This window comes from Suricata suricatta, chromosome 12 (assembly GCF_006229205.1).
Source record: "Suricata suricatta isolate VVHF042 chromosome 12, meerkat_22Aug2017_6uvM2_HiC, whole genome shotgun sequence".
NCBI lineage: Eukaryota > Metazoa > Chordata > Mammalia > Carnivora > Herpestidae > Suricata > Suricata suricatta.
In genome coordinates, this window is record NC_043711.1 from 92,804,456 (window position 1) to 92,828,371 (window position 23,916).

At 54.1% G+C, this 23,916-nt stretch overlaps 1 protein-coding gene across 1 annotated transcript in view; it reads right to left on the reverse strand.

Moving 5' to 3' along the window:
* The window catches only part of SLC13A3 (solute carrier family 13 member 3), a 71,724-nt gene extending 48,605 nt beyond the window's left edge, over window positions 1-23,119 (reverse strand). Inside the window, exon 1 of the mRNA XM_029918493.1 lies at window positions 22,983-23,119. Within this exon, the coding sequence (XP_029774353.1) occupies window positions 22,983-23,093 (111 nt within the window). The 5' untranslated portion in view covers window positions 23,094-23,119. The remainder of the gene's footprint in view (window positions 1-22,982) is intronic.
* Between the last annotated feature and the right edge of the window lie 797 nt (window positions 23,120-23,916).

The following is a 23,916-nucleotide window of genomic DNA, read 5'->3' on the forward strand; positions in this document are numbered from 1 at the left end:
ATTTCCTCCACACATCTTGATGTAAATGATGCAGATATAGGTAATCCTAAGACCACGGGTAATAGTAAAATAATCAGGAAGTGGAAAGCTTTGAGTATCTATTACTTCTGTTTTAGTACATCGAATCATAAGTTGGTATAATTTCATTTTAAACAATGTCTGTGTTTCACGACTGGTTGGACAAATCTATGATGATTTGGCAGTCAGATCTTGAGAGCTGGTGTGCGACTCCAGGACAGGCTGCGGGCTCCCAGGAAGAACGTCCGTGCCCACCCCCTCCCCCCACCCCTTCCCCGCAAGAATCTGGATCACATTCTGTTGCTTGGTCTCATGTTCCATAATGCAACTATTTTTTTTTAAAGTATACAATTATTTGCTGTAAAATCTTGCTGCCGGCTCAGGAAGACATGCCAATCTATCTTGTTTTATGTACCACGAGGCCGCTCTAACCAAATACCATGGACTGAGTGGCTTAAACAGCAGACATTTCTTTCCCATAATCCTGGAAGCTAGAAAATCTAAGATCAAGGTGCCAGCAGAGTTGGGTCCTGGTGACAACTCTCTTCCCGCTTACAGATGGCCGTCTTCTCGTTGCGTCCCCACCTGGTCCGTACTGGATGCATGCCTGCTGAAACCTCGCTTTTTCCAAAGTCTGTCCCATCATGGGGCCCCACATTCACAAACAGTTTCCAAAGGATAATAAAGGGATTGTATGAACAACTTTATATCAATAAGTTTCATAACTTGGAACAGAAAAGCTCCTCAGAAAGCACAACATCCCCAACTATCAGAAAAAGAAAAAAGTTGAACATTTCAGTATGTATTAAAGAAATGGAGTCAATCATTAAAAACCTTCCTGCCAAAAAATAAAAAAAATTAAAAAACCCTCTACAGCTCGCTGGCTTCAATGGTAATCCTACCAAACATGGAACACGTAAGTAACACACATCTTACACAAATGCTTCCAGAGAATAGAGGGAGGGGGAATACATCCCAATTCAGGTTATGAGGCTGGCGTAACCCTGTTTCTGGGTCATCCTGACAAGGGCATCGAGAGGAAAGAAAAGAGAACATTTTAGTGGTCGAGAACTGATGGGACTCGCCAAGTCGTCTGGAAAACCAGCCTCCTTTTCTAGCCCGCCTCGCATCACCATGCAAAAGAACCACAGGGACAATCGGGGCGCCTGGGTGGCTCAGTCGGTTAAGCGTCCGGCTTCATCTCAGGTCATGATCTCATGGTTTGTGGGTTCAAGCCCCGTGTCGGGCTCTGTGCTGACAGCTCAGAGCCTGGAGTCTTCTTCTGATTCTGGGTCTCCCTCTCTCTCTGCCCCTCCCCTGCTCCTGCTGTCTCTCTCTGTCCCTCAACAATAAATAAAAAACATTAAAAGAAAAAATTATAGGAACAATGACAACCAAAACCACCCATCTTTTTGAGTGTTTATTATGTTCCAGCATTTTACATGCATGTGCTTACTCAGTGAGACTACCCACCACTTTCGAGGGGAGGCTGGAAAAGGACATGGATTCAGCCGTGCATATACAGTGTCACCAAAGTGATCCAGTCTCAGGGTAGTGTTGTAGCGCACAAACGAATAGTCTAGACAGGAATTCTAATTCTAACCTCTTTTCTTGGGGCGCCTGGGTGGCTCAGTCAGTTAAGTATCCGGCTTCAGCTCAGGTCATGATCTATAGTTCGTGGGTTCGAGCCCCGCATCAGGCTCTGTGCTGACAGCTCAGAGCCTGGAGCCGGCTTCAGATTCTGTATCTCTCTCTCTATCACCCTACCCTGCTTGCGCTGTCTCTGTCTGTCTCTCAAAAATAAATAATAAACATAAAAAAAAATTTTAAGCCTCTTTTTCTTAAGCCTTTAAGGGACTCCAAGTATAATGAGAGCTAACAACGGCCAAGTGTACCTACTATTGGCCATGCACTCTTCCGAGGAGTTTACACGCGTCAACTCATTCCATTCTGCAGCCACCGGAGGCAGGTGCTGCGTTCTCCACTCTACTGAAGGGACACCTGGGTCGGCTAACTCGCCCCAGGCCGCTGAGGCAGGGACAGAACTCGAACCCAGGTGATCTGGCACCAAAGCGCGTGCCTCCCCGCCACTCTGCACAATTCACACTATCCTTGTCCAATTCCCGCATCCTCTGACTCTCCGGCATCCCTGGAACCTCTCGCATTCCTCCAGCTCATGGGCCTGGTCCTGCCACGTGTGCCCCGCCACCACGTCCCGTCCCCGCCCCACTGCTTGTGACGAGCACGCTCTTAATAGCCACCTCGTCCCCTCCCAACGCCCCGTCCCAGGAACCCCGTTCTTTCATTACGGTTTCTTTTCTCCAGGGCATAAGCCACCTGAAGCCTACAACCCTTCCCTGCGTGGTAGCGACACCGCCGCCACTACATCAACACTAATAACACCTCCACGTGCGGGACCTTTCTGTGTGTTAGACGCCGTTCCAACTGCTACGCCTGCATTATGTCAGCTGAGTGGTGTTTGTCAGAATGACCCCGTGAAGTCGGCCCCATAATGGTCTCCATTTTACAGATCAGGAAACTGAGGCACAGAGTGATTAAGCAGAGCACAATCATAAGGGCAGCCCTCCAGGTAAGAACCAGGCATGCTGGCCCTGCGGCCTCCCCTCAGCATGAAGCAGGAGGCAGGAGAATGTGAGCAGGCTGTTCCCGAATGTCCCGTCGGTGCCAGGACCGATCGCAATGAATGCTTTTTTAGCATAAGTATAGCCCATGTAATATTTGGGACAGACTTATACTAAAAACAATCATTCATTGTTTCTCTGAAATTCAAAGTGAATTTTATTTTCTTTTACAACTGTATTTTGTCTGGCAACTTTAGCCGGACCCGTACTCCAAAGATGTGAGGGGGGGAAAGCCCCGGTGTTCCTGGAAAATGAGACGTTCGCCAGGACTTGAACCCTGCCGAGGAGGTCTGCTTCCTTCCAAGAGCTGTAGGCCCCCCAAGAGGTCGCCTGCAGCAGACCCATGGAAAGCAAGGTTCTCTGCTATCAGGGAAAAGCATATCCCCGAAGGGGGATGTTCCGGCAGGTGGTGAGGTGGGTCCCCTCTTACCTCACCCCCTGTGATGCTCACAAGAGAAGGTGTCAGAGAATGTGCCAGGCCCGGCCCAGAAGGCCCCGCCGGCAGGGCAGAGAAGCAGTCAGGCCCCCACGGCTTCTCTCGCAGCACCTGTCAGAAACCTAGAAACCCCAGAGAAGGGAAGGGGGCCAACCCCAAGGGAGAGCCGGGGACGGAAGGCTGTGACCCTCTCACCCGGCTCCCCACCCATGGGGCTCCCAGGCGGGGGCCAGAAAAGGCTTCACTTCAGACCCAAGTTCATTGTTTCAATCGTCACCCGAAACTGCCCATTCTGATCTCGGAATTGAGACTGTGCCTGTGTATTAAAGTAACCGGAGGCCTTTAATTCCTTCCCAGGAGTGATGGGAGAGGTCACGAGGTCTGCGGGAGGTTCCGTCCCAGTTACGGGGCAGGAATGTCCCCGCTGAACACAGTGCAGAGCAACAGCAGGAGAGAAAAAACCACGCTTGTCAAAAATCTGCTTTATGAGCTATAACTGACATAGCATCAGATGCACCCATTGTTTTTACGTAAAGTTTTTTAGTTTATTTATTTTGAGAGAGAGAGAGAAAGAGCAAGCAGGGAGGGGCAGAGAGAAGGGAGAGAGGGAGAGAAAATCCCAAGCAGGCTCTGCACTGTCAACGCAGAGCCCAAGGCGGGGCTCAAACTCACCAACGGGGAGATCATGCCCTGAGCCAAAATCAGGAGTCAAGCGCTCAACCCCACAGGCGCCCCAAACCCTTCCGTTGTTAGGTGGGCAGAGTGAGGCTTAACACCCACGGCACAGCCCCTTCAAGGAGCAGAACACTTCCCTCAGGCCCGGGACGGTTCCGCCACTCCCCTCTTGCCCGGTTCAGGTCACTCCTCACGGCCCTCCCCCAGACGCTGCTGTGATTCCCGTTGCTATGGGTTGGGTTTGCCTGTCCTTGGACTTAAACGGAATCATACAGGATGTGCTTTCTGCCACATGCGGTGCCCCTGAGACTCGTCCACGTGGCCGTGCATATCAGCGGTCTGTTCTCTGTTTCTGCTGCGTACTAGTCCATCCTGCGCACACGCTGCCCCTTCTCTGCACACATTCCTGCTGATGGACATTTGCGCTGTTTCCAGATCGGGGCAACTCTGAGTAAAGCTTCTGTGAACGTTCAGATACACCTGCATGGGGTGACATGTCGTTGGTCCTTTGGCATGGCGTACAAATGTCGCATGTTATGTAGTGGGTGGGGGGCGGTTCCTGGTAAATTCTGGCGTCAGCGTTGCCTTTCAAAGGCTCTGAGTCCCAGGCCTGTCTTCTCCCCCTCCTCCTCTCCCCTGTTTCATTCTCTCTCCTGCCTCTACTCACTCCTTCTCTCTCCCTCCTCCCTGATGCTCTTGCCAAGATGTCAACAATAGTCCCTCACAGAGGGACCACTCCAGATGCAGTGTGTGTCAGCTGGGGAGGTGACCCGAGGCAAACGGCAGGAATTGGGAAGCTGATCCTTGGCCGGCACGGGGCTTTGCCAGTAAGTGGGTCAAGAGTGTGTTTCATTACCTTGCTGGTTAGTTAGGGATTGGAGCAGGGCCGAGGTGACCCCGAATAGCTTGCCTGCCCCAGCTGGGCTTCCTGTGGGCAAATGGATTCACCATTGCCAGTTGGGCCCCAGACATCCAGCTGGTGGGGAATTAATAAGCACTACTGGCCCTCACCCCCCTCCCCAACCCCTGCCAGGCCTTGAGGACAGACCCGACCCCCGGAGAGCAAAAATCTCCCAGGTTTGTGGGGGTTTTCAGAGACCAAGCAGGCTGAGCCAGTTCCCACCTCCAGGTCTGCACCTGCTGCTCCCTCTGCCTGGTCCCCTCGACCCTGACCTTGGCGCAGCCGACTCCTGCTTGTCGTTTGGGCCTCCTCTCAAAGGTGGCCTCTTCTGAGAGTCCCACTCCGTCCATGCTGTCAATTATGCTCTGGTTCCATGTGGTCCGGCCTTGCTCCCCTCAAGCGCCTCTCAATAGCTCGGGTATCTCTCGTTGGCTCGCTTCCTGTTCTCTCTGCCCCCAGCCAGCCATAAGCTCCAACCAAACAGGACCCTTGCCTTTATTTGCTCACATCTATCTCCAGGGCCCCCATGGATATCTGGTAAATGAATGAAGAGACGATCCAAATCGGCGGTTCAAACTCAAGGGCAGGGGACAACGGACTGAGGGGAGTGGGCAGGCGTAAGGAAAGCCGCGTCGTTTCCTCAAGTCTCACTTGCACGTCTGACAGTGCTGTGGGTACAGAAAACCAGCCCTTTGGTAGGGGGAGCGGAAAAGCCCAAGCTTGGGGATAAAGTAGGGCTGGCGCCCGGCTTCAGGGTCTCGGGCACAGCAGGGAGGAGTTGGGGGCTGCAGCAAACGGGGAGCACAGGGCCGTCTAAGAACCCCACTGCTGCCCGGCATCGTGGTCTCCTGCTTGTTCAAAGGAGGCTGGAAACTGCTTTTACCCGAAATCTCACAGTTTTAGAAGATTTGCTTATTAAGAGCAAAGTGTAGGCAAATCAAAATAAAACAAAAACAAAAAACCCCACATCTGTAAACAGTAGCAAACCCATGGTCACCAGTTTATGATCTCTAGTTTGAACGGTTTTCATTGGTGTAAATTTCCAGAAAAGTGCTCACAGAGACCCAATTCTGAATCTAATGTCATGTTGTTCACAGAGTACTAGGGATCATAGGATGCTATATTTAAAATCTCTGCTCCTTTTGAAATGTTTATTTTATTTTATTTTTGAGAAAGAAAGAGAGAGAGAGGCAGAGTGCAAGCGGCGAAGGGGCAGAGAGCGAGGGAGACACAGAATCGGAAGCAGGCTCCAGGCTCTGAGCCATCAGCACAGAGCCTGACGCAGGGGCTCGAACTCATGAATCGTGAGATCATGACCTGAGCTGAAGTCAGATGCTTACCAGACAGAGCCACCCAGGCACCCCAACATCTCTGTTCCCTGTAAAAATTCCTAGTTTACAGGTATGGAAACTGAGGTCTGGTGAGGAGCAGTGATCTCCTGAGGACCATACAGAATACAGGAGCAGACCTCACCACACCCAGGCCTGGTTACCATTTAAATAGCGGACCAGGGAGTGGGGAGGGGGGGTGGTCCACGATTTTACTCTAGCCCACAGCACATGTGTCCCCCCTCTGCCTCTGCGCCCGCTACTCCGCGAACTCAGACCAGACACAGGGGCTGCAGGGACGTTCAGTCTATAGGTCTGCAAACGGAGACTACCCTTGATCCCTCAAGGGCACATTCGGGGTGAAGCACAGAGTCACGTGATCCTAAGGCCTCATTCCTTTGAATTTTAACTTCTGGTTGAGACAGGCATTGGATCCTGCAGACTCACTTTCAGGGTCCTCTCCGAGTCAGCAATTTGCCTCCATGCCACTTTTTCAGGGGGGTCATCCCGCTGAGGTGGCCCGGGGTAGATGGAATCAGGCCTCAGGTGAAATAGCTCTCAGCGACCCGGCCTATCCCCTCAGCCCTTAGAAGTCGGCAGGACTCAGCTGAAGCCTCCAGGGCTGGGGATGACCTTGGAGGACGCCGCGGCCCAATAAGGCAGGTGCCGGCAGCTCTTGCTGGCCCTCATCATCAGAGTTAACACACGGGCCAGAATGTGGACAAATTTCATGTGGGCTGGGGAAATGCTGAAATGGAAATGGGTCAGCTTTTTTCTTAGAAGGGAAAAGAATGCCAACGAAGTCTCTAGAGCTGGGCTGGCTGGATAGAGCTTCAGGCCATATGTTGCTATGACACAGTTTGAATTCGTTAAAATGGAATGAAACTTAGAATTCCAGGGTCTCAGTCACGTGAGCCACATTTCAAGAGCACATCTCACTGCTTGAGGCTCGTGTCTACCATCCTGGACAGAGCAGCCAGAGCGTTTCCATCATCACGGAAAGCTGTGTTGGACAGAGCTGCTCATGGACTTGAGGGCCAGGAAGCGGGGGTGTGGCGGTTCCTGCAACAGAAATCTGAGCGCCCTGAGCCTGCGCTCCTCCACCTGCCGACGGAGAATAACAGTGACCCGGGACGTTACATCAGAGAGGATCCCACCAGACTGAATGTGTGCGAACGCATCCGGGAAGGGTATGCACTTGACGGGCAGGAGAGACATTATGAGTACCTTTCTATGTCTTCGTTGTTTGCCCTGCTTTCCAAATTTCAACTACAAATATGGTTTTTCTTTTCTTTTTTTCTTTTTTTTAATGTTTATTTATTTTTGAGAGAGACACAGAGTGTGAGCGGGAGAGGGGCAGAGAGAGAGGGAGATACAGAATTTGAAGCAGGCTCCAGGCTCCGAGCTGTCAGCACAGAGCCTGACGCGGGTCTGAACCCACGAACCGATGAGATCATGACCTGAGCCGAAGTAGGACACTCAAGCAACTGAGCCCCCCAGGCGTCCCCTGAGATCACTGAATTCAATGGTTCTCAAAAGGGGAGGATTTGGCCCCCTGGAGGGCACTTACCTGGGGACATTTGGGGGATGCCATGATGGGAAGGGCGTTACTGGTATGTAGTGGGTACAGGCCAGGGCTGCTGGCCTCTTACAACACACAGGACGGCCCCATGACACAGAATCACTTGTTCCCAGTGGTGCCAACATCAACAGTATCAAGGCTGGGAAAGCCTGCTCTACACTGACCCTAGTGCAGTGGTCGCCCAGAGGAGGAAAGTGGCCTGAGGCCACACAGCAAGCGAGAGGTAAGGACTTACTTCACTGAGAGACTGTTGTGCCTTGAGCTCTGCCAGGCAGGGGAGTCGGGGGCAGGGCTGGAGAAGGGGGCCCAGCTTACCCTCTGCTCCACAGGTGCCTCAGCTGGCTCACGCCCCTCCTGGCCCCGGGTGGGAGCAAGGATGATGGGAGCTGGGGGCTGGTCACCACGGTCCCCAGCCTGACCTAGTCACGCCAGTCCAACCCAGGCATTTCTTACAGGAAGCCTTCTAATCCCCCCACCGGAGAAACCCCAGCCTCTGGGATGTAGCCAATCCGTTACTACAGGGATTAAAGTCTGCAGACAAAACTCACAGACATGAGCGGGGGAGAAGGAAGAAAATGCCATGTCAGGAGGTTAATTTTTGAGCTGGGGAATCATTTCCAGGCAGACACAAGGCCACCTCTGCCCCAGTACCCCCCAGACTGGCCCCTCTTGCTCAGCAAACGGTCCGAAACCTTGTCTCCGGCCACCATCCCTCCCGCGCCCCCTCTCTGCCTGCAGCAGGCATTTTGGTCAGGGCCTTGAGCCGCGGCCAGGCGCTCAGCGGGCACTGGTGGTGGCTCCGTGCCAGGCAGAGAGCTGGTCGGTCAGCCCCGCAGGGAGCAGGACTGGGGCCAGCTGCTCACGGGGGTGCCCTCCCGCTGCCCACGGGAGGCCCCATCGCCAGGAGTGTGCAGGGCCGACTGCGGGAAGCCGGAACGCTAGCGAGGTGGAAAAGCCTTGCCTTAGACCTCGCAGCTCTCCCGTGGCCCCGCCCCGCGCAGTGACCAGAGCCGCTGGAGCCGCTGGAGCCACTCAGGGTTCAGGCTTCACGGCTCAGGCCCTTGCGACTGGCGTGAGCGACCTCGAGCAGGCCGCCTCCCCACTCGGAGCCTCAGTGTCCCCACGGGTGTCACGGTCTCCAGGACGGTCCGGCGCATGGAGGAAGGCCAGCTCCCCCAGCCCCACTCCCCGAGGCAGGAGCTGATTGGATCGGCAGAACACGACACGGACAGGGAGCTAGGACTCGGGGGCTGAAATCGGGGCCTGATCTCCCCCAAAGCAGAGGGCCCTACGAGTGATGCTGTTGGCATCCCGAGCCGGGTGCCTGGGTTCGAATCCTGCCTCCCTTGCTTCCTGGAGTAAGTGACTTAACTCTATGCCTCAGTCTGCTCATCTGTAAAATAGGGATGATGGTGATGATAAAGATTTCCACTCATAGTTACTGTCTCAGGGATAAAGGAGGTTAAGGCAAGTGAGGCGCTGGGAGCAACGGACGCTCTGAGTCAGCATTGCCCAAAGCGTGGTCCATCACACCGGTCGTCCCCGGCGTTCGGCGGTGCCTGTCTCCACCCAGACCGGCAGGGCGGAGAGTCCTCGTGGGTTCTTTTCCTGAGGGAGGGAGAAAAAGGGCAGGAAAAGGGACGCACACATTACCAAGGAGCTCTGTGTCCTGAGCACATTTCTTGCCCTCTTTGCTTTCCTTTCATGTTCTTGCCCTTTGAAATTCGAGATTTCATCCCAATGATCTGTAAGGTCCTTCGGGCCTGCCATGTAAGGATGAAGGCCGTGACTGTAAGTGGGACCCAGATACGGAGCCCGAAGGGAAGGGAGCGTGGGGCACACACACCACAGGCCCAGGACAAAGGCCGAGCCCAGCAAGAGGAGACAGAACCCGAGAAAGGCCAAGAAGCACCAGCACGAGGTGTCCATCGGAAAAGAGGGCGGTGAAGGAAGCCCGTGGAGGCTCAGGGGCACAGGCCGCCGGCAGTCCTGCGGTCCTGGGAGTAAATCCCAGGGCAAGCTGCACGCCCTGGACGGGCGGGTGTCCTTTCTGAGCCTCCGGGTCCTCATTCATTCTTTTTTTTAATGTTTATTTATTTTTGAGAGAGAGACCGAGTATGAGCAGGGGAGGGGCCGAGAGAGGGAGACACAGAATGCAGAGCAGGCCCCAGGCTCGGAGCGGTCAGCACAGAGCCCGACGCAGGGCTTGAACCCATGAATCATGAGATCATGACCTGAGCAGAAGTCGGATGCTCAATAGACTAAGCCCCCCAGGTGCCCCTCTGGGTCCTCATTCGTAAACAGGGAGGCATATTACGCCATCCTAGGAGAGCTGGGAGGGAGATCAAAGGGAATGTGGCCGTGCCCTGCTTTGAAAGCCTTACAGTGCTCTGAGCATGTCCCCTCCCACCCCCAGGCACCAGTCTCTTGAGGGACTCTCCCTCATTGCCTCAGAGCAGTACCGCTGCTCCTCGACATGGCCACATGCACTGGGTGCTGTTCCACGCCTGGCGGGCTCCCGTGGACGGGAACTCCCCCCAGCTCCTGAGGCAGCCGCCCTGCTGTCCCCAGCCGCCATGGCTCAGTGAGCTTGAGCACCTTGCCCGAGGTCACACCGCCTCAGTGTGAGCGGCGGATGACACTGACGCAGCCGTGGTTTACGGAGGGCCCACCCCGGCCGGCCGCCCGGCACGCCCTGGACGCGCACCAACCCACCTTCCCGGCACACGACCCTGTTCAGAGATGAGAAATCAGGCCCCGAAAGGTTCCGTGACTCGTTCATCCACGTGTACCCTTCTAGCCATGGAGGGAGTGTGACTCCCGCCACGTGGTCTGAGCCCAAGCCCCTGCCCCAGGCCCAGCACCGAGAACAGCGACAGGGACAGCCAGCACTCACTGAGCAGCTTACTGCGCGGGTGCTGGGCTGGGTTCCTCGCGCTCACTGGGACTGGGCTTCCACTCAGTCCGATAGGTTCTATCCAAGGAAGCGAACGGATACTCAACTTTGCAAGCCCTTTCACATCCTCTCTGGGTCCATTCAATCTTTTTTTTTTTTTTTAAATATTTATTCATTTTTGAGAGACAGAGCATGTGTGGAGAGGGGGCAGAGAGAGAGGGAGACACAGAATCTGAAGCAGGCTCCAGGCTCTGAGCTGTCAGCACAGATCCCGATGCGGGGCTCGAACCCACAAACCAAGAGATCGTGACCTGAGCCAACATTGGACGCTTCACCGACAGAGCCCGCCAGGTGCCCCTGGGTCCATTCAGTCTCGAGGATAAGCAGAGCTGAGTTCCGTGGGGCCATTTTCCAGAGGAGGAGATTGAGGCATGGAAGGTTAAGGCAGACACTAGCCCAGGGGGAAACAGCAGAGGAAGCCCAGAAGTCTGGTCTAATTTCCAGCCAGGGCTCCCGCCTACCCTCTCCTGTGCCTGAAACCCCCAAAAAGTGTCCATCTGGGCCCAATACACAAGGGGGAGAAGAGGAAAAAGTGGAGGGGTGACTGCCTTGGGAGACTTGGGAGGCCGCCACCTCATCCTCCACCCTGGTCTGGACCGGAGTGGGTTAGACCCCTGGACTCATTAGCAGATGTCCTAACAAGTTCAAGTTCTCGGAGTCGTTCATTAAAAGTGCTCCTGGGGCAGCTCACACAACACAGCTGGCCGAGCTTCACTAATCATTCATGAGCCAGACGGGCAGGTGGGGAGGACGGGAGCCCCCACTGGACCCACGAGGCCCCAGGGGCCTGACTCAGCCCGAGAAGGATAGAACACATTGTTCCGGAAAAAGAGGGCAACGCCACTGTGTGCCTTTGTGCAGCTCCTATACCTCTCTGGGCCTGTCTCTCCATCTGTCCAGAGGGCCCTCCAGACCCCACCATGGGGCAGGGGTACACCTAAAGCTTCTTTATTTCACCCTGTTTCCCTCAGAGCCCCTTTCATGACTTTGGGAGCCTGCACAAACAGAAGCCCTTTCTCTGGCTGAAGTGAAATCCAGCCTGAAGGCACTGGGGTAGGATCTGACTCTAAATCCCAGCTCGGCCCTCGAACTTAGTTTCTCCATGATCAGGGGGACAGGGGTGCGTCTCCTGGGAAGGGCTGTCTTGAGGACCCAGGAAGACCGTTTGATGTTTCCGGAACACCTGCTGCACTCTGCCTCAGTGCCTTTGCACCTGCTGTTCCTTCCTTGATATGTGCTCGGCTTTGCTCAGACATCATCTCCTTCAGGTGTTTGTTCAAATGTCCCTTCTCCGTGCAACCCTCTCAACTCTAAAACTGCACCCCCCTCCAATTGTCAACTCCCACTCCCCTTCCCTGCTTTCATTCTCCAGACTACTTCTTATTATCTGGCATATCATAGATCTTACTTATGTATCTGTTGTGGTTTCTTTCAATGTCTCCCTCTCAAGAAGGTCAGTTCCGTACGTATAAAGACTTGGGACTCTTTGGTTCACTGCCATGTTCCTCTGGAGTACCAGGCGGCATGCAGTAGGTGCTCAATTAATAGTTTTGGATCAAATGTATGAATCACTGTGGACAGTGCCTGGCACACAGGAAACGCTGAAGAAATACCCATTTTGATCCCATGTTTATTGCAGATGTATTTATTAAGCACCTACTGTGTGCCAGGTGTTGGAAAGTGCGTGGGTGAACAAGACAGACAGGGTCCCTGATTGTACTTTACGACTTGCAGGGCACTTTACGGTTTACAAAGCCCTTGGCATCCCTGGATCTTCCCCATGGCCCCATGAGGCAGGCAGGCCGCTGGGGCAGACCAAGAAACTGAGGCTGGCAAGTGCTCTGCTCCCCCCACTCCCAGAGCAAGTTCGGGGCCATGCTGACATCCATTCTGGGTTGGCTGAGGTCATATTGTCCACAACCACTACTTTGCCTAACTTCCCTCAGGCACTGGGGGGCTGCCCTGCTACTAACGTTCTCGGTTCTGCTTCCCATCATCCCCCCACCCCGACTCTGGGCCAGCTGGCCCCCCTCCAGGCATCCCAGGAGCCTGTGCGGTGTGTGATGGGGGAAGCTGGCCCCTGCTGCCGAGGCCTGACCTGTGGAGTTTCCAAGCCTCTTTGGACAATGAGCCTCCACTGCCCATAATCCCTCACTTCTCAGGCCTCTGGGGCTCCAGGTTTCAGGCCAAGACTAAGAAAAAGAAGTTTTTCACTGATAAGCACTTGCTCACTTAATATTCTCGGCAGCCCCTCAGAGAAGAACTTATTCCATTTTGTAAAGGAGGAAATAGGCTCAGAAGACCCAGGAGCCCACACGACGCGTGAAGGGAGGAGGCCGAGGGGATCCGGGAGCAAGGCTCACCTCCCATAAAGCACTGCCAGCCCTCATTTGTAACTACAAACACTACTGCTAATACCCAATGAGCAAACATTAACCTAGCACCTCTTCTTTCTAGGCGCAGCCCGAGGTATTTAAGGTGTACGGGCCGGTCTTCACAACACCCCAATGAGGTAGGACCTATCCGTGTCCTCGTTTATCCGGGAGGAGCTGAGGCACAGAGAAGCTAAGTCACTTGTCCAAGGTCACACAGCCAGGAAGAGGTAGAGCAAGAAGAGTCCAGCAATCCGGTTCCAGGTTCATACTCTCATGACTGCCCTCTCCCCCTCAGAAAGTGAGGCAGGGGGCGGGCGCACCAGCCCAGTGACTGTGGGCGGACCCCTTTTCCAGAGGATGAAAGCCAAGGTCTGGAGGAAGCCCAGGTCCCACAGAAGCAGGAGCAGGACACGGAGCCAGGCCCGCTGGGCTGGCGGTCCGTTGAGCAGGGGTGAGAAGGTGCTCTGGGAACAGGACTCAGTCCCCCGGGCCCCTACAAGAGGTGGAGCCGGCCTGTGGGCAGGTACCGCACCAGCCTCTGCCGGGCTCCCTGGGCCCCCGCGCGCCCCCGTCCTGGTCCCAGGCGCCCCTCGCACAGACTCCCCAGGCAGCTGTCTACACGGCCGGCCGGCCATGTTAGGGGCTCTGCTGGAATGCGTCCCGCTCAGGCACCACCAAGTGTTGCTAAGTCCCAGCTCTTCCAAGAGAAGTCTGAGGGCGGCGGAGAGGGCAGGGGCCGCTTTCTCCCTCTCCTCCCGGCCCCCGGCCAGCTGGGAAAGCAGCTTGTCAGGAGAGGAAGGTACTAGCAGCCTGTGAAAGCTTGGGGACAATTGAGGCTGTGGGTGGCAGTGAACAAGGGCTCCCCTTGTTCCTCCCAGCCAAGAGAAAGGTGGCCGTCCCCTGCCCCCCGCCAGGAGTCCCGAGGCCAGCGGGCCGGCCGCGTCTGCCTGGAGCTGGTCTCTGCGCTGGGCTGGGTGTCCCCGGCTTTGTCGTGCCTGGAACACCGTCCCTTTCCAAATCCTCTCGGCTCTGTGAGGCCGTCTGCAGCCAGGCTGGGTGCCCGCGGGCCGGCACTGCCCCTTACGGCCTTGGGACTTGACTGTGCCTGCCTCACGGGCTGGGTGAGGGGGTGGGGATCAAAATAATGAATACCCTGAAGGCTGGGTTCTCAAGCCTGAGGACTTGGTGGGGGTGTCCTGGGCACTGGAGGCTGCTTTGCTGTGTCCCTGGCCTCTACCTGCTGGATGCAAGTAGCACCTCCAACAAGTTGTGACAACCAATAATGTCCCAGACTTGGCCGATCATCTCCCGGGGGAGCAAAATGCTTGAGAATCACCAATCGAAAGCACTTCCCAAAGCCTAGAACATAGTAGGTGATTTGTCCATGAAGCCGGCCAATGTTTGTTGAAACCTTTACAGACAGCATTGATTATTATCATGTCTGTTTATAGAGAAAACGGAGGCACAGAGAGGCAAAGTAACTGGCCTAAGATTGCACAACATATGAAAAAGTCAGGATTTGAACCCAAGGAGCCAAACCCAAGTTCCTACCCATCATGCTTGACCTCCCTTGTTTGTGCCTGTCTTCAGAGAGCTCCCCGAGATTTCCAAGCTGAGAAGCTTCTCCTGACGTCCCCCGCAAACCTAGCACAGTCCCTTCCTTCCCCCCTTGCCTCCACGAACCACGAAGGAGGGTGGGCTTTCAACCAGACGGACCAAGGCTCAAATGCCAGCCCCACGCCTCATTCAGTGACTGAGGTGCTGGGCAAGTTGCTTCACTTCTCAGCCTTGACCTCCCCACTTATCGAATGGGTCTATCTCCCCCGTGTCACACATCGTGGCTAAGAGCACGTGGCTGGAGCTAGAGGGCCAGGGTTTGAATCCCAGCTCTGTCACTCTCAAGCCTCAGGAGCTTAGGCAAGTGACTAACCCATTCTGTGCCTCAGTTTCCTCATCGGTAAATGCGACAATCACAGCACCTGCCCCCCAGTGCCGCAACAAGCCCAGATGGGCTAGCGCTAGCGAGCACGTCCTGAACGCTTGGAACCGTGCAGGAGAGGTGCTGGCTACGACTCTCAGGAACCTCTTGGGACCAGAAAAGGGGACATGAATAAGGCATGTGACCCAGGACACCAACAAACTTGAGTTCGTTTCCTGCAGCCTCCTGGGGACCAGCACATTCTTGTAGGAGAGCTTAACACGACTGAAACCAAATCCCCCTTCTGGGCCCAGACGGCCACCCTGGTCTCTGCCCCCACCCCTTTTCCGACCTCTTTACAACTGGGGATCACTGTTGGGTCCTGTGTGTCTGCTTCCCTCCACCTGACAACACAGGCTCATTCCCCTCAGTTGCCCCTCAGCCTATGAATTTCAGGGACACGATGCAGAGCCAGGAGCCCGACCCCCTACTATGCAGATAACAGTAGTAGCCAGGATCCTTTATTGAGCAACTACTATGTGCCACTTTCAAGACTTCCCAGCAGGTTGGTGTCCACTTTACAGATGAGAAAACTGAGGCTCAGGGAAGGAAAAGGACTGGCCAGGAGGTGCTCTGAGCAGTGGCCTTGGTGTCTCTCCCCGATGCATCTGAGCTGGAAAGAGTGACTCGGGAGCACGTGTGTGACTTGCTTCAGGCCCCGGCCAGGTCCGCCCTGGCTAAGGTGCTGACTTTGTGTCTTCGAGGTCTGGGGGGTGTCAGAAAGTCCTGCTCCTCGGTCCAGAGGGCACTGTCCTGTTGAGTCTGGTCAGGAAATGAGCCCGCTGCCTGCTGCATCACCGGGAATCGCATCAGCCTGTTTACACACCTGGCTGGAGCTCCAGCAAAGTGGAAAGTTGGCCGGGCCTCAGAGGAGCGGTTCCGAGGCCCAGGGGTCTGTGTGTGCAGCGGGTCAGAGCTGCCGGGAGAGCGAGGAGGGGCGCAGATGGCGGTTCTGGGACCACCTGGCTGGGAGAGGCTGGGAGGTCCCCTCCAGGCCCTCTCCGGGCCTCAGTCTTCCCAAATGAAAAAAAAACAGGCGGGGGGGAGGGGAAGCTGGGAATATGGATTCCAGCTCCAGCCTTCCAGAAATGGGCACCAGTCTGGGGTTTCCCAAAGTGCATGTTTTCTGGGGCTCAGTTAGTTGAGCATCCGACTTTGCCTCACATCATGATCTCACGGCTCGTGGGTTGGAGCCCAGCGTCGGGCTCTGTGCTGACAGCTCAGAGCCTGGAGCCTGCTTCCGGTTCTGTTTCTGTCTCTCTGCCTCTCTTTCTCTTTCTCTCTCAATCTCAAACATAAATAAACATTTAAACATTTTTAAATAAAAAAAACAAAGTACATGTTTTCTGAAATCACAGATAACCAGGTTCAAATCCAATTTCATTCATGCACATGTTTACTGAGTACCTACTATGTGTCAGATGCTGTCCTAGGCACCAGGGACGCTGTAGGGAATAAGCCATGCCCTTGCATTGCCCAAAGCCCAGCTGGGGAGGCAGAAAGGGAGTATATAATAACCATTTCAGATTGGGATGAATTCCATGATGGAAATAAAACAGGAGGCTGGTTTAGCGCGTGTTTTGTGAGGTAAGGAGGACAAGTGTTCTGGAGAAGGTGTAATCAAGGAGGACCCCTCAGAAGAGGTGCTATTAGAGCTAAGACTTGAATGACCAGAAGGATCCAAAAGGATGAGGAAGATCAGGGCCAAGGACACACCAGGCAGAGAAAACAGCAAGTGCAAAGGTCCTGAGGCAGGAACACGCTTGGTAGGTTTGAAGAACCGAAAGGCGGCCTATGCGACTGGATTACAGTGAGGGAAGAGTATGGGAGATGGAAACAAGTGTGTTCATAGGTTCCGAATTTGATCGTCTGACATCTTGGGACCATGTTAACTCTAAAGTTCAGCCCCTACCAGGGCTAGCTAAGTCCTAGAGAGAGGAAACAATTCACGAGCTTTTCAAATGTAAACTAACCAGTCCAGAGCCCACCCACCTCTTTTGTTGGGTTCTCTCACTCCTGGGCCACTAACCATCCACCTGCCTTAGTCACTGAGGGCCGAATACCAGACAGGTAGGGCCAGCCTGTGACCCAGAGCGCATGGAAATTATGAGCCAATTATTTAGCCAATCCTAAATTATTTAGAAAATCCCAAACCCAGTTACTCTGACTTGCCCGTTCCTTAAATACATAGTATAGTGCCAGGCAGCGATAAAGACCATGATGAAAGGTAAGGCAGGGCAGAGAACGGAGTCTAGAGGATTTTTGTTTCCTATGTTAGGTAGAGAGGTCAGGGAAGACCTTTGAGGAGGTTCAGCTCTGAGCAGAGGGGAACAAGTGAGGAAACAAGCTTGCAGATAGCTGAAGAAAGAGCAGTTCAGACAGAGGGTCTTTGCAAGTGCAAAAGTCCTGGGGTGAGAGCAATTTTGAGATATTTAAAAAAGAGCAAGGTCAATGTGGGAACAGAGGGAGCAAGCGGACCAGAGCTCCTAGTGGGTGTTCAGTAAGTATTAGGCGCCCTTACTCTTTGTTGAGGGCCCACGTGATCTGAACAGAAGGGAGCCTGACCTCTGACCTCTCCTACCCCTTATCTAGAGGGTAGGCTCAGAGACTGAAGGAAATATCACTAGATAGAACGTGAAGTGCCTCAAGTATATGAACTCATTCCAGTATGATTAGACCCAATCTCCATATGAGTAAACTGAGGCTTAGGACTGACCATTTTAAGGTGGCTCATTCCACCAAACACCGCATGCATCTCCCCTTCCCCTGGCCCCCCAGTAAGCTGCAAAGATCCCTCCAGGAAAAAAACATGTAAAGGACAGAAGCAAGAGAAACAAAATTTAGGTGTATCTGAGATGTAGTTTTTGCCTATGAACTTATTCTTCATCACAAAATCCCGGGAGGAGAGGACCATGAGTAAACCCATCTACTGGTGGGGAAAACCATTTCAGAAAGGTGAAGACGCTCTTCGGTCTTTGCTCTCTCTCGTTCCTTCTGAAACAGAGTCTCGGTTTGTACTGACTCGGCCTGCACACCTCGACCATCTGCCTCCCTGGGCAACACAGAAAGGGCAGGTGTCAGGCCCTCGGCTTCAAGGGGACAGCGGTGACAGCCAGAAGTCACCAACAGTGGATATTTATTTACTGCTACTTTTCTTCTCTGAGTCTTTGCGATCCGGGTTTTCCGTACATGGTCTTGGCATTAAGTTTCCTTTGAAGTCATTGTATATAAGTTTTATGAAAAGGAGGGGAGGGGAGGGGAGGAAGGCAGTAATAATGTAAAAAAGAAGGGGGGCGATGGGAATATAGTAATACTGAGCAAGGCAAAGGGGATCCTGCCGGAATGTTGTGGGTGATGTTTGGATCCCGCAAACTAAATCAGACCTTAGTCCGTTTGGGGAGTTCCCGGTCCACGCTCTCTTAGCTGAGTGAGATAATAGAAGTAAAAAGTACTAGGGCAGTATCTGGCAGAGAAGTTCCTCAACTCACAGGGCTGGATCTGTGGGGTTTCTGGGAAGCCCCTGTTAAGGGAAGACTTAGGGTCTCTAAGAACCCCGGCCATCCTATCTTCCAAAACCCAGGACCAAGAGAAGTGGCCAAAATAATGGCTAGTAGCTGTGTGACCTCAGGAACATTACCTAACTTCTCTGTGCTTTGTTTTCCTCCTCTGTTCTAATGGGGATAATCATTACTCCCTCTTCTTAAGGCAGTGTGAAGAGTAAACGAAAATTTGAAAGGCATGTAAGTCAGAATGGGATAAACGGGGAAACCTTTTGACAGTTATTATTATAAACATAGGACGTTTGGTGCCGCACAGGACAATTTCTGTACTTGCAAAGCCCTTGGGAAGGGAAGGGCGCGATCCTCACTTCACAAGTGAGGGAACCACGACTCAGAGACGCAAAGTCTCCAGTCACAGAGTTTCAGAGCCAAGACCCAAATGCAGGTCTTTCCACTGTCCAGCATTTGACTTCCCCGGGTCTCCGATTCTCCACCGAAAGCACGCAAGACAGGAGACAAACCCCAGCACTGATTTTAAAAGCAGGAAGCTAGGGCACAGGCACAATGTATGATTTCCCTGGGCCCAGGGAATCACGAGGGAGGAAGGAGATCTTGTGGCCACACTATCAGTGAAGAAACTGAAGCCGAGGGAAGCAAAACGCCTGCCCCGGGTCACAGAGCAAATATGCAGGGTAAGAATCCAGTTCTGATTCCAAGGACTCCAAACTGGGAATGAAATGACCATTTTCCTCCTCAACCACCTTAATTCCATCCATAAGAATTAGGAAAATGCCAAAGGGCCTCTGACCTCACAGGTGCACTACCATCCCCTAAAAGGATCCAGCGCCCCAAAATGAGTCTGCTGCTGGCCAGACTTGATACCTTTGTGCAAATTAGGATGGTGGTGGGCAGGGGTGGGGGCGGGGACTCTCCTCAGGCAGATCTAGCACTGCACCAGGAGACATAGTTTGGCAGGTAGAGTCTAGGTTGGTTCAATCACACCACCAACTCGAGGCCCCTTGTGCAGTACACAGCCTGTGCAACACCTTGTAGCAGTCCTGCCTAGAATATCCCCAAACTCCTCTTCAGAGCTTCCTTAGGAAAAGCCACCGGTGAGCACCCACTGCAAGAACTCATCTCGGCTACCTGGTCAATCTGGCCACATTTGTTTTCAGCGGGTGTGGGTGAACGGTAAGAAAAGGGGCAAGACTCCACTGTAAACACTCCCCTAGCGCTCACTCGCAGGCTGCCTTGGCACCTCATCTACCCCCACCAGCCGCCCAGTCCCGACACTTCCCTCTTCCAGAATGACCACTCCCGGAAGACGTCAAGGCGGGGTCCCTCCAGCAGCATCCTGACTTCCTAAGTCTCCGGCGCTCTCGTAGCCAGAGGCACACTCTCCAGTGGACCTGGGAATTGCCACCACTGCATTCCAGAAGTCCTTCCCACTCCCTTCGTTCCTGCTGGTAGCATTCCGTTCCAAGCCTTCCAAGCCGGGAGGACATAATGGAGGAATTGTTCCCCCCTCCCTTCTGCTCTTCAGATTAACCCTGACCTCCCCGCCCACCGGCTTGCCAGCAGCCAGGGGACAGGTTCCTGAGGGCCCACCCTGTCGACCACACAGACTCCTAGAACACCAGAGAGGTGGGGGCCTGGGGACCATTCACACCCAGTCAGGGGCACATGGCAAATGCCAAGCATCTGCATTGTTTTTCATGATCTGATCGCTGCAAAGTTTGGGGAACCCATATATACATCATACCCTGCACTGGTGGTGGTTCCAGAATTTCTTTAAAAAATTTTTTTAATGTTTATTTATTATTGAGAAGCAGAGAGAGACAGAGCATGAGCATGAGAGGGGCACACAGAAGGGAAGACACAGAATCCAAAACAGGCTCCAGGCTCCAAGCTGGCAGCACAGAGCCCGACGCAGGGCTCGAACCCACAAACCACAACATCATGACCGGAGCCGAAGTCAGACGCTCAACCGACTGAGCCCGCCAGGCGCCCCGGTTCCAGAATTTCTATGGGAGAGAGGCTCAGGAGTGGCGCTCTGACGCTGGAGGTGGGAGTAGACACGAAGGACGCTTGCCTCGAAGCGCCATTTGCACAGCAAACCTGAAGTTTTTCTTAGCTCCCCACGGCTTCGTTTAAGGAGGATAGCACAGGGTTGAGGTAGAGATTTCTACAGAAATTGTCTGGAAGCCGTGTTTGCATAGCACGCCCACTCTTTGCTTTCAATGTCTGTCCCAGATCAATAAAATCAGCAATGTTATCTGCTCAATGTTCTCTAAGGATGCTGCAATTCACATTGCACAGCACGTTGAGAAACAAGTCAGTGACTAACTACTATCCAACTATCCAAGAATCGAATAATAATACATGTCATATATATCATTATCTGGGCTGAGGCTTTGACATGCTGATACAGATTTTTGAGGGAGGCTAAGATCCCCCCCAAAAAGCCAGACCTGTCTCCTGGACGGAGGCCTTCATTTATCAGTCACGTGAGACAGTGACATCTAGGGCCACCCAAAGCCAAGTCCCGGCCAGGATCTGCAGCGAACCCAAAAGGTTCTTATTCCCTTATAACTGAGGAAAGAGTATACAGGCGATGATGACAAGTGTGGACGCTGCACTCCGGCTCTGCACAGGCTGTGTGACCTTGGGCAGGTCACCGAACCTCGCTGACGTCCATTCCCTCAGCTGGTCAGTAGGGATGCTAATACTGTCTCCCTGGCTACGTGCACATTATAGAGGACGCTGCCTGAGAAGCTCCTGGCACGGTGCTTGGCACGTACTAGGAGTTACGCATTCAACAAAACCCCTTCCGTATCAGGCTTGCCACCCCTGCATTTTCTATGTGCAAATCTGTGTAGTTTTCCTTAAAAGGCACTTTTCAAATACGGTTTGCTTCAGGCCCCATAACCTTTGGATCAGACCCTGAGTTCACAGATATTGCTAGAGGGCAGAGCAGAGAGAAGCTTGCAGAACCCCCAGACCCTGGGTGATTTTATCTTTTCTTCCCTGGGGCTCTGCCAGGGACTTCACAGACCTGTCCGTCCTTCCCCCTGATGCGGCTCCATCAAGGCAATCTCCTCGATCAACTTTTCTCATCAGTTCTCAGAAGCCAGCACCATGATGGCCCCATTTTACAGATAAGGAAAGTGAGACCCAAGAAGAAAGGTTGGTCTGAGGTCCTGAGGTCTGCATCTGGCTGGGAATGGGATGGTTTTTGAAAGTGACCTAATCCTTATTCCGGCTTATTGCTGTTCCGTCTTCCCGGTCCACAAAGGCTAAGAGTTGAGGTAATTCCACACTAAAGACCTTGTTTGTAGATTAGCTCTGGGTCTCTTTGGCACCAGCTGGTATCACCGCCTCACTCCCTGTGCCCAAGGAGGGCTGCTTCCTCCAGGCAGCCCTCTCTGAATACCTCTCTCAGCTCCCCTGGTCTCTACCCCGGGGGGTACTGGGTAATGTAGCACTAAGTCACACTCTCTCTGCTATTTTTTTTTTTTACATTTTTAATTTACTTTTGAGAGACAGAGATAGACAGCATGAACAGGGGAAAGGCAGAGAGAGGGAGACACAGAATCTGAAGCAGGCTCCAGGCTCTGAGCTGTCAGCACAGAGCCCAGATGCGGGGCTTGAACCCACAGCCGTGAGATCATGACCTGAGCTGAAGTCAGACGCTCAACCCACTGAGCCACCCAGGCGCCCCTCTGCTTTTACTTTTTTTATGAACATTTAACATCACATTGAGAGATAGTGAAGCAACTTCCTGGAGCTAGGGGCCTTGTCCTAGCCCTCCCATGATGCCCCAGAAGGGCTGGGGACCAGTGAGAAACACAACAGGGACCCACAACACCATCTTCGCCCGCCTCCATTGGTGTTGACTTTCATCCTGACATCCCTGACCTCGATCTGCAGCCTTTGGTAGAAGGATTAAGTTCTTTGACAGTGTGCAAACCCAAGTTGTGGCTTCTGACAAGCCCGGGAACGGATCCCTGCCCAGCCGCTTGCTGTGTGATTCCGAGCAAGTCACTTCATCTCTCTGAGCCTCGCTCTCCTTCTCTAGAAAATGAGATCAATAATCCTCACCCTCCGAGGGTCGCTGAAAGGATTAGATAAAATGACTGTGCTTAAGGCGAAGTTCAGCACTGCGCCTGGCCCTGGGCACAGGGCTCTTCCAACCTTGGCTGCTCCCATCAGGTAAGGGGCCTGGGACCTGGCGGGCATTTACTGGGGCCCAGGCTCAATTCTAAGAGATTTACAGGGACGGCCCTCTTGAACATTTGCCCATCTGAGCGGGCCGAAGCTCAGACTAGGGAAGTGACTTGCCCCGGGTCCTACGGCTTGTTGGTCATTAACAGTTCCGCGATCGCGGAGGGCAGTGCTCGCCCCGCGCACGCAGCCCCGCAGAGAACTCGCTCCGCGGACCGGGCACCATCCCGCGCGCTGGCCGGACTCGGGCTCCAAGGCGCCGCAGGGACAGGGCTGCAGGGGGCAGGACGGGCGTGGGGTGGGGGGAGAGGGTCGAGGGGGGCGGGCTGGTGAAATCGGCGGGGTTCGGGCCGACGGACAGCGTTACCTGCGGCGGGAGGGCGAAGACCACCGGCAGCAGCGCGAGCGGAGCCAGCAGCAGCACCAGCAGGCGCCGCGCGCTCCACACCTTCTTGGCCACGGTCGCCAGCGCCGCCATCTGCGCGGCCGCCAGGCGGAGAGCGAGTCGGCCCGGGACTGCCCGCGCCGCGCTGCCCCACGCCGGCTTAAAGCCCGGGGGCGGGCCCGGGGAGGGGACCGAGCTGGGGCCGCCCTGTCGAGGCTCCCGGCGGGGTGGTGCCCGTGGTCGGGAGGCCCGGCAAACTGGGGGAAGTCAGGCGCCAGACCGGGAAGCGGACTCCGGCCCTCTAGGCAGCGTGAGCCGGGCTCTAACCTGCGGCCCCCTGGCCAAACCTTTCAGAGCCCTCTTCCCACTGCAGGTTAACCAGGTGGTAAAAGACCTTGTGAGGATTAAAGCACTTGGTCGCATTCCCCTCGGTTGGAATCCTCGCTCTGCACATTCTGGCTGCGTGGCCTTGAGCGACGGCCTTGGAGCCTCAGTTTACTGGTCCAGAAAGTGGGGGCGATGATGATCACGGCCTCTACCAGACAAGAGGTCCGAGGGGAAGGTTAAGTGTGATGGCGCGCGGACGCTCAGCGCAATGCAGGCACAGAGCAAGCGGGCACCTGCTGGTCAACCTGCTGTGGATTTAGTTTCCACTTTCTCCCGGAGCCGGTGACCCATCTGTAGATCGGAGCCTGGAGGCTCCGTTTTCTTCCTCCAGCATAAACGCGCAGGAGTACAACTGAGTGACTTGGCGGTGAACAGTTAGTTTAGTTAGTTTTTTAAAGAAACTGCTAAATTGTTTCCCAGAGAGTTTGCGCCATTTTACATTTCCACTGGTGACAAATAAGTGATCCAGTTTCTCCACATCTTTGCCAGCATTTGGTGTTGTCCCCATTTTCTATTTTAGCCATTCTGA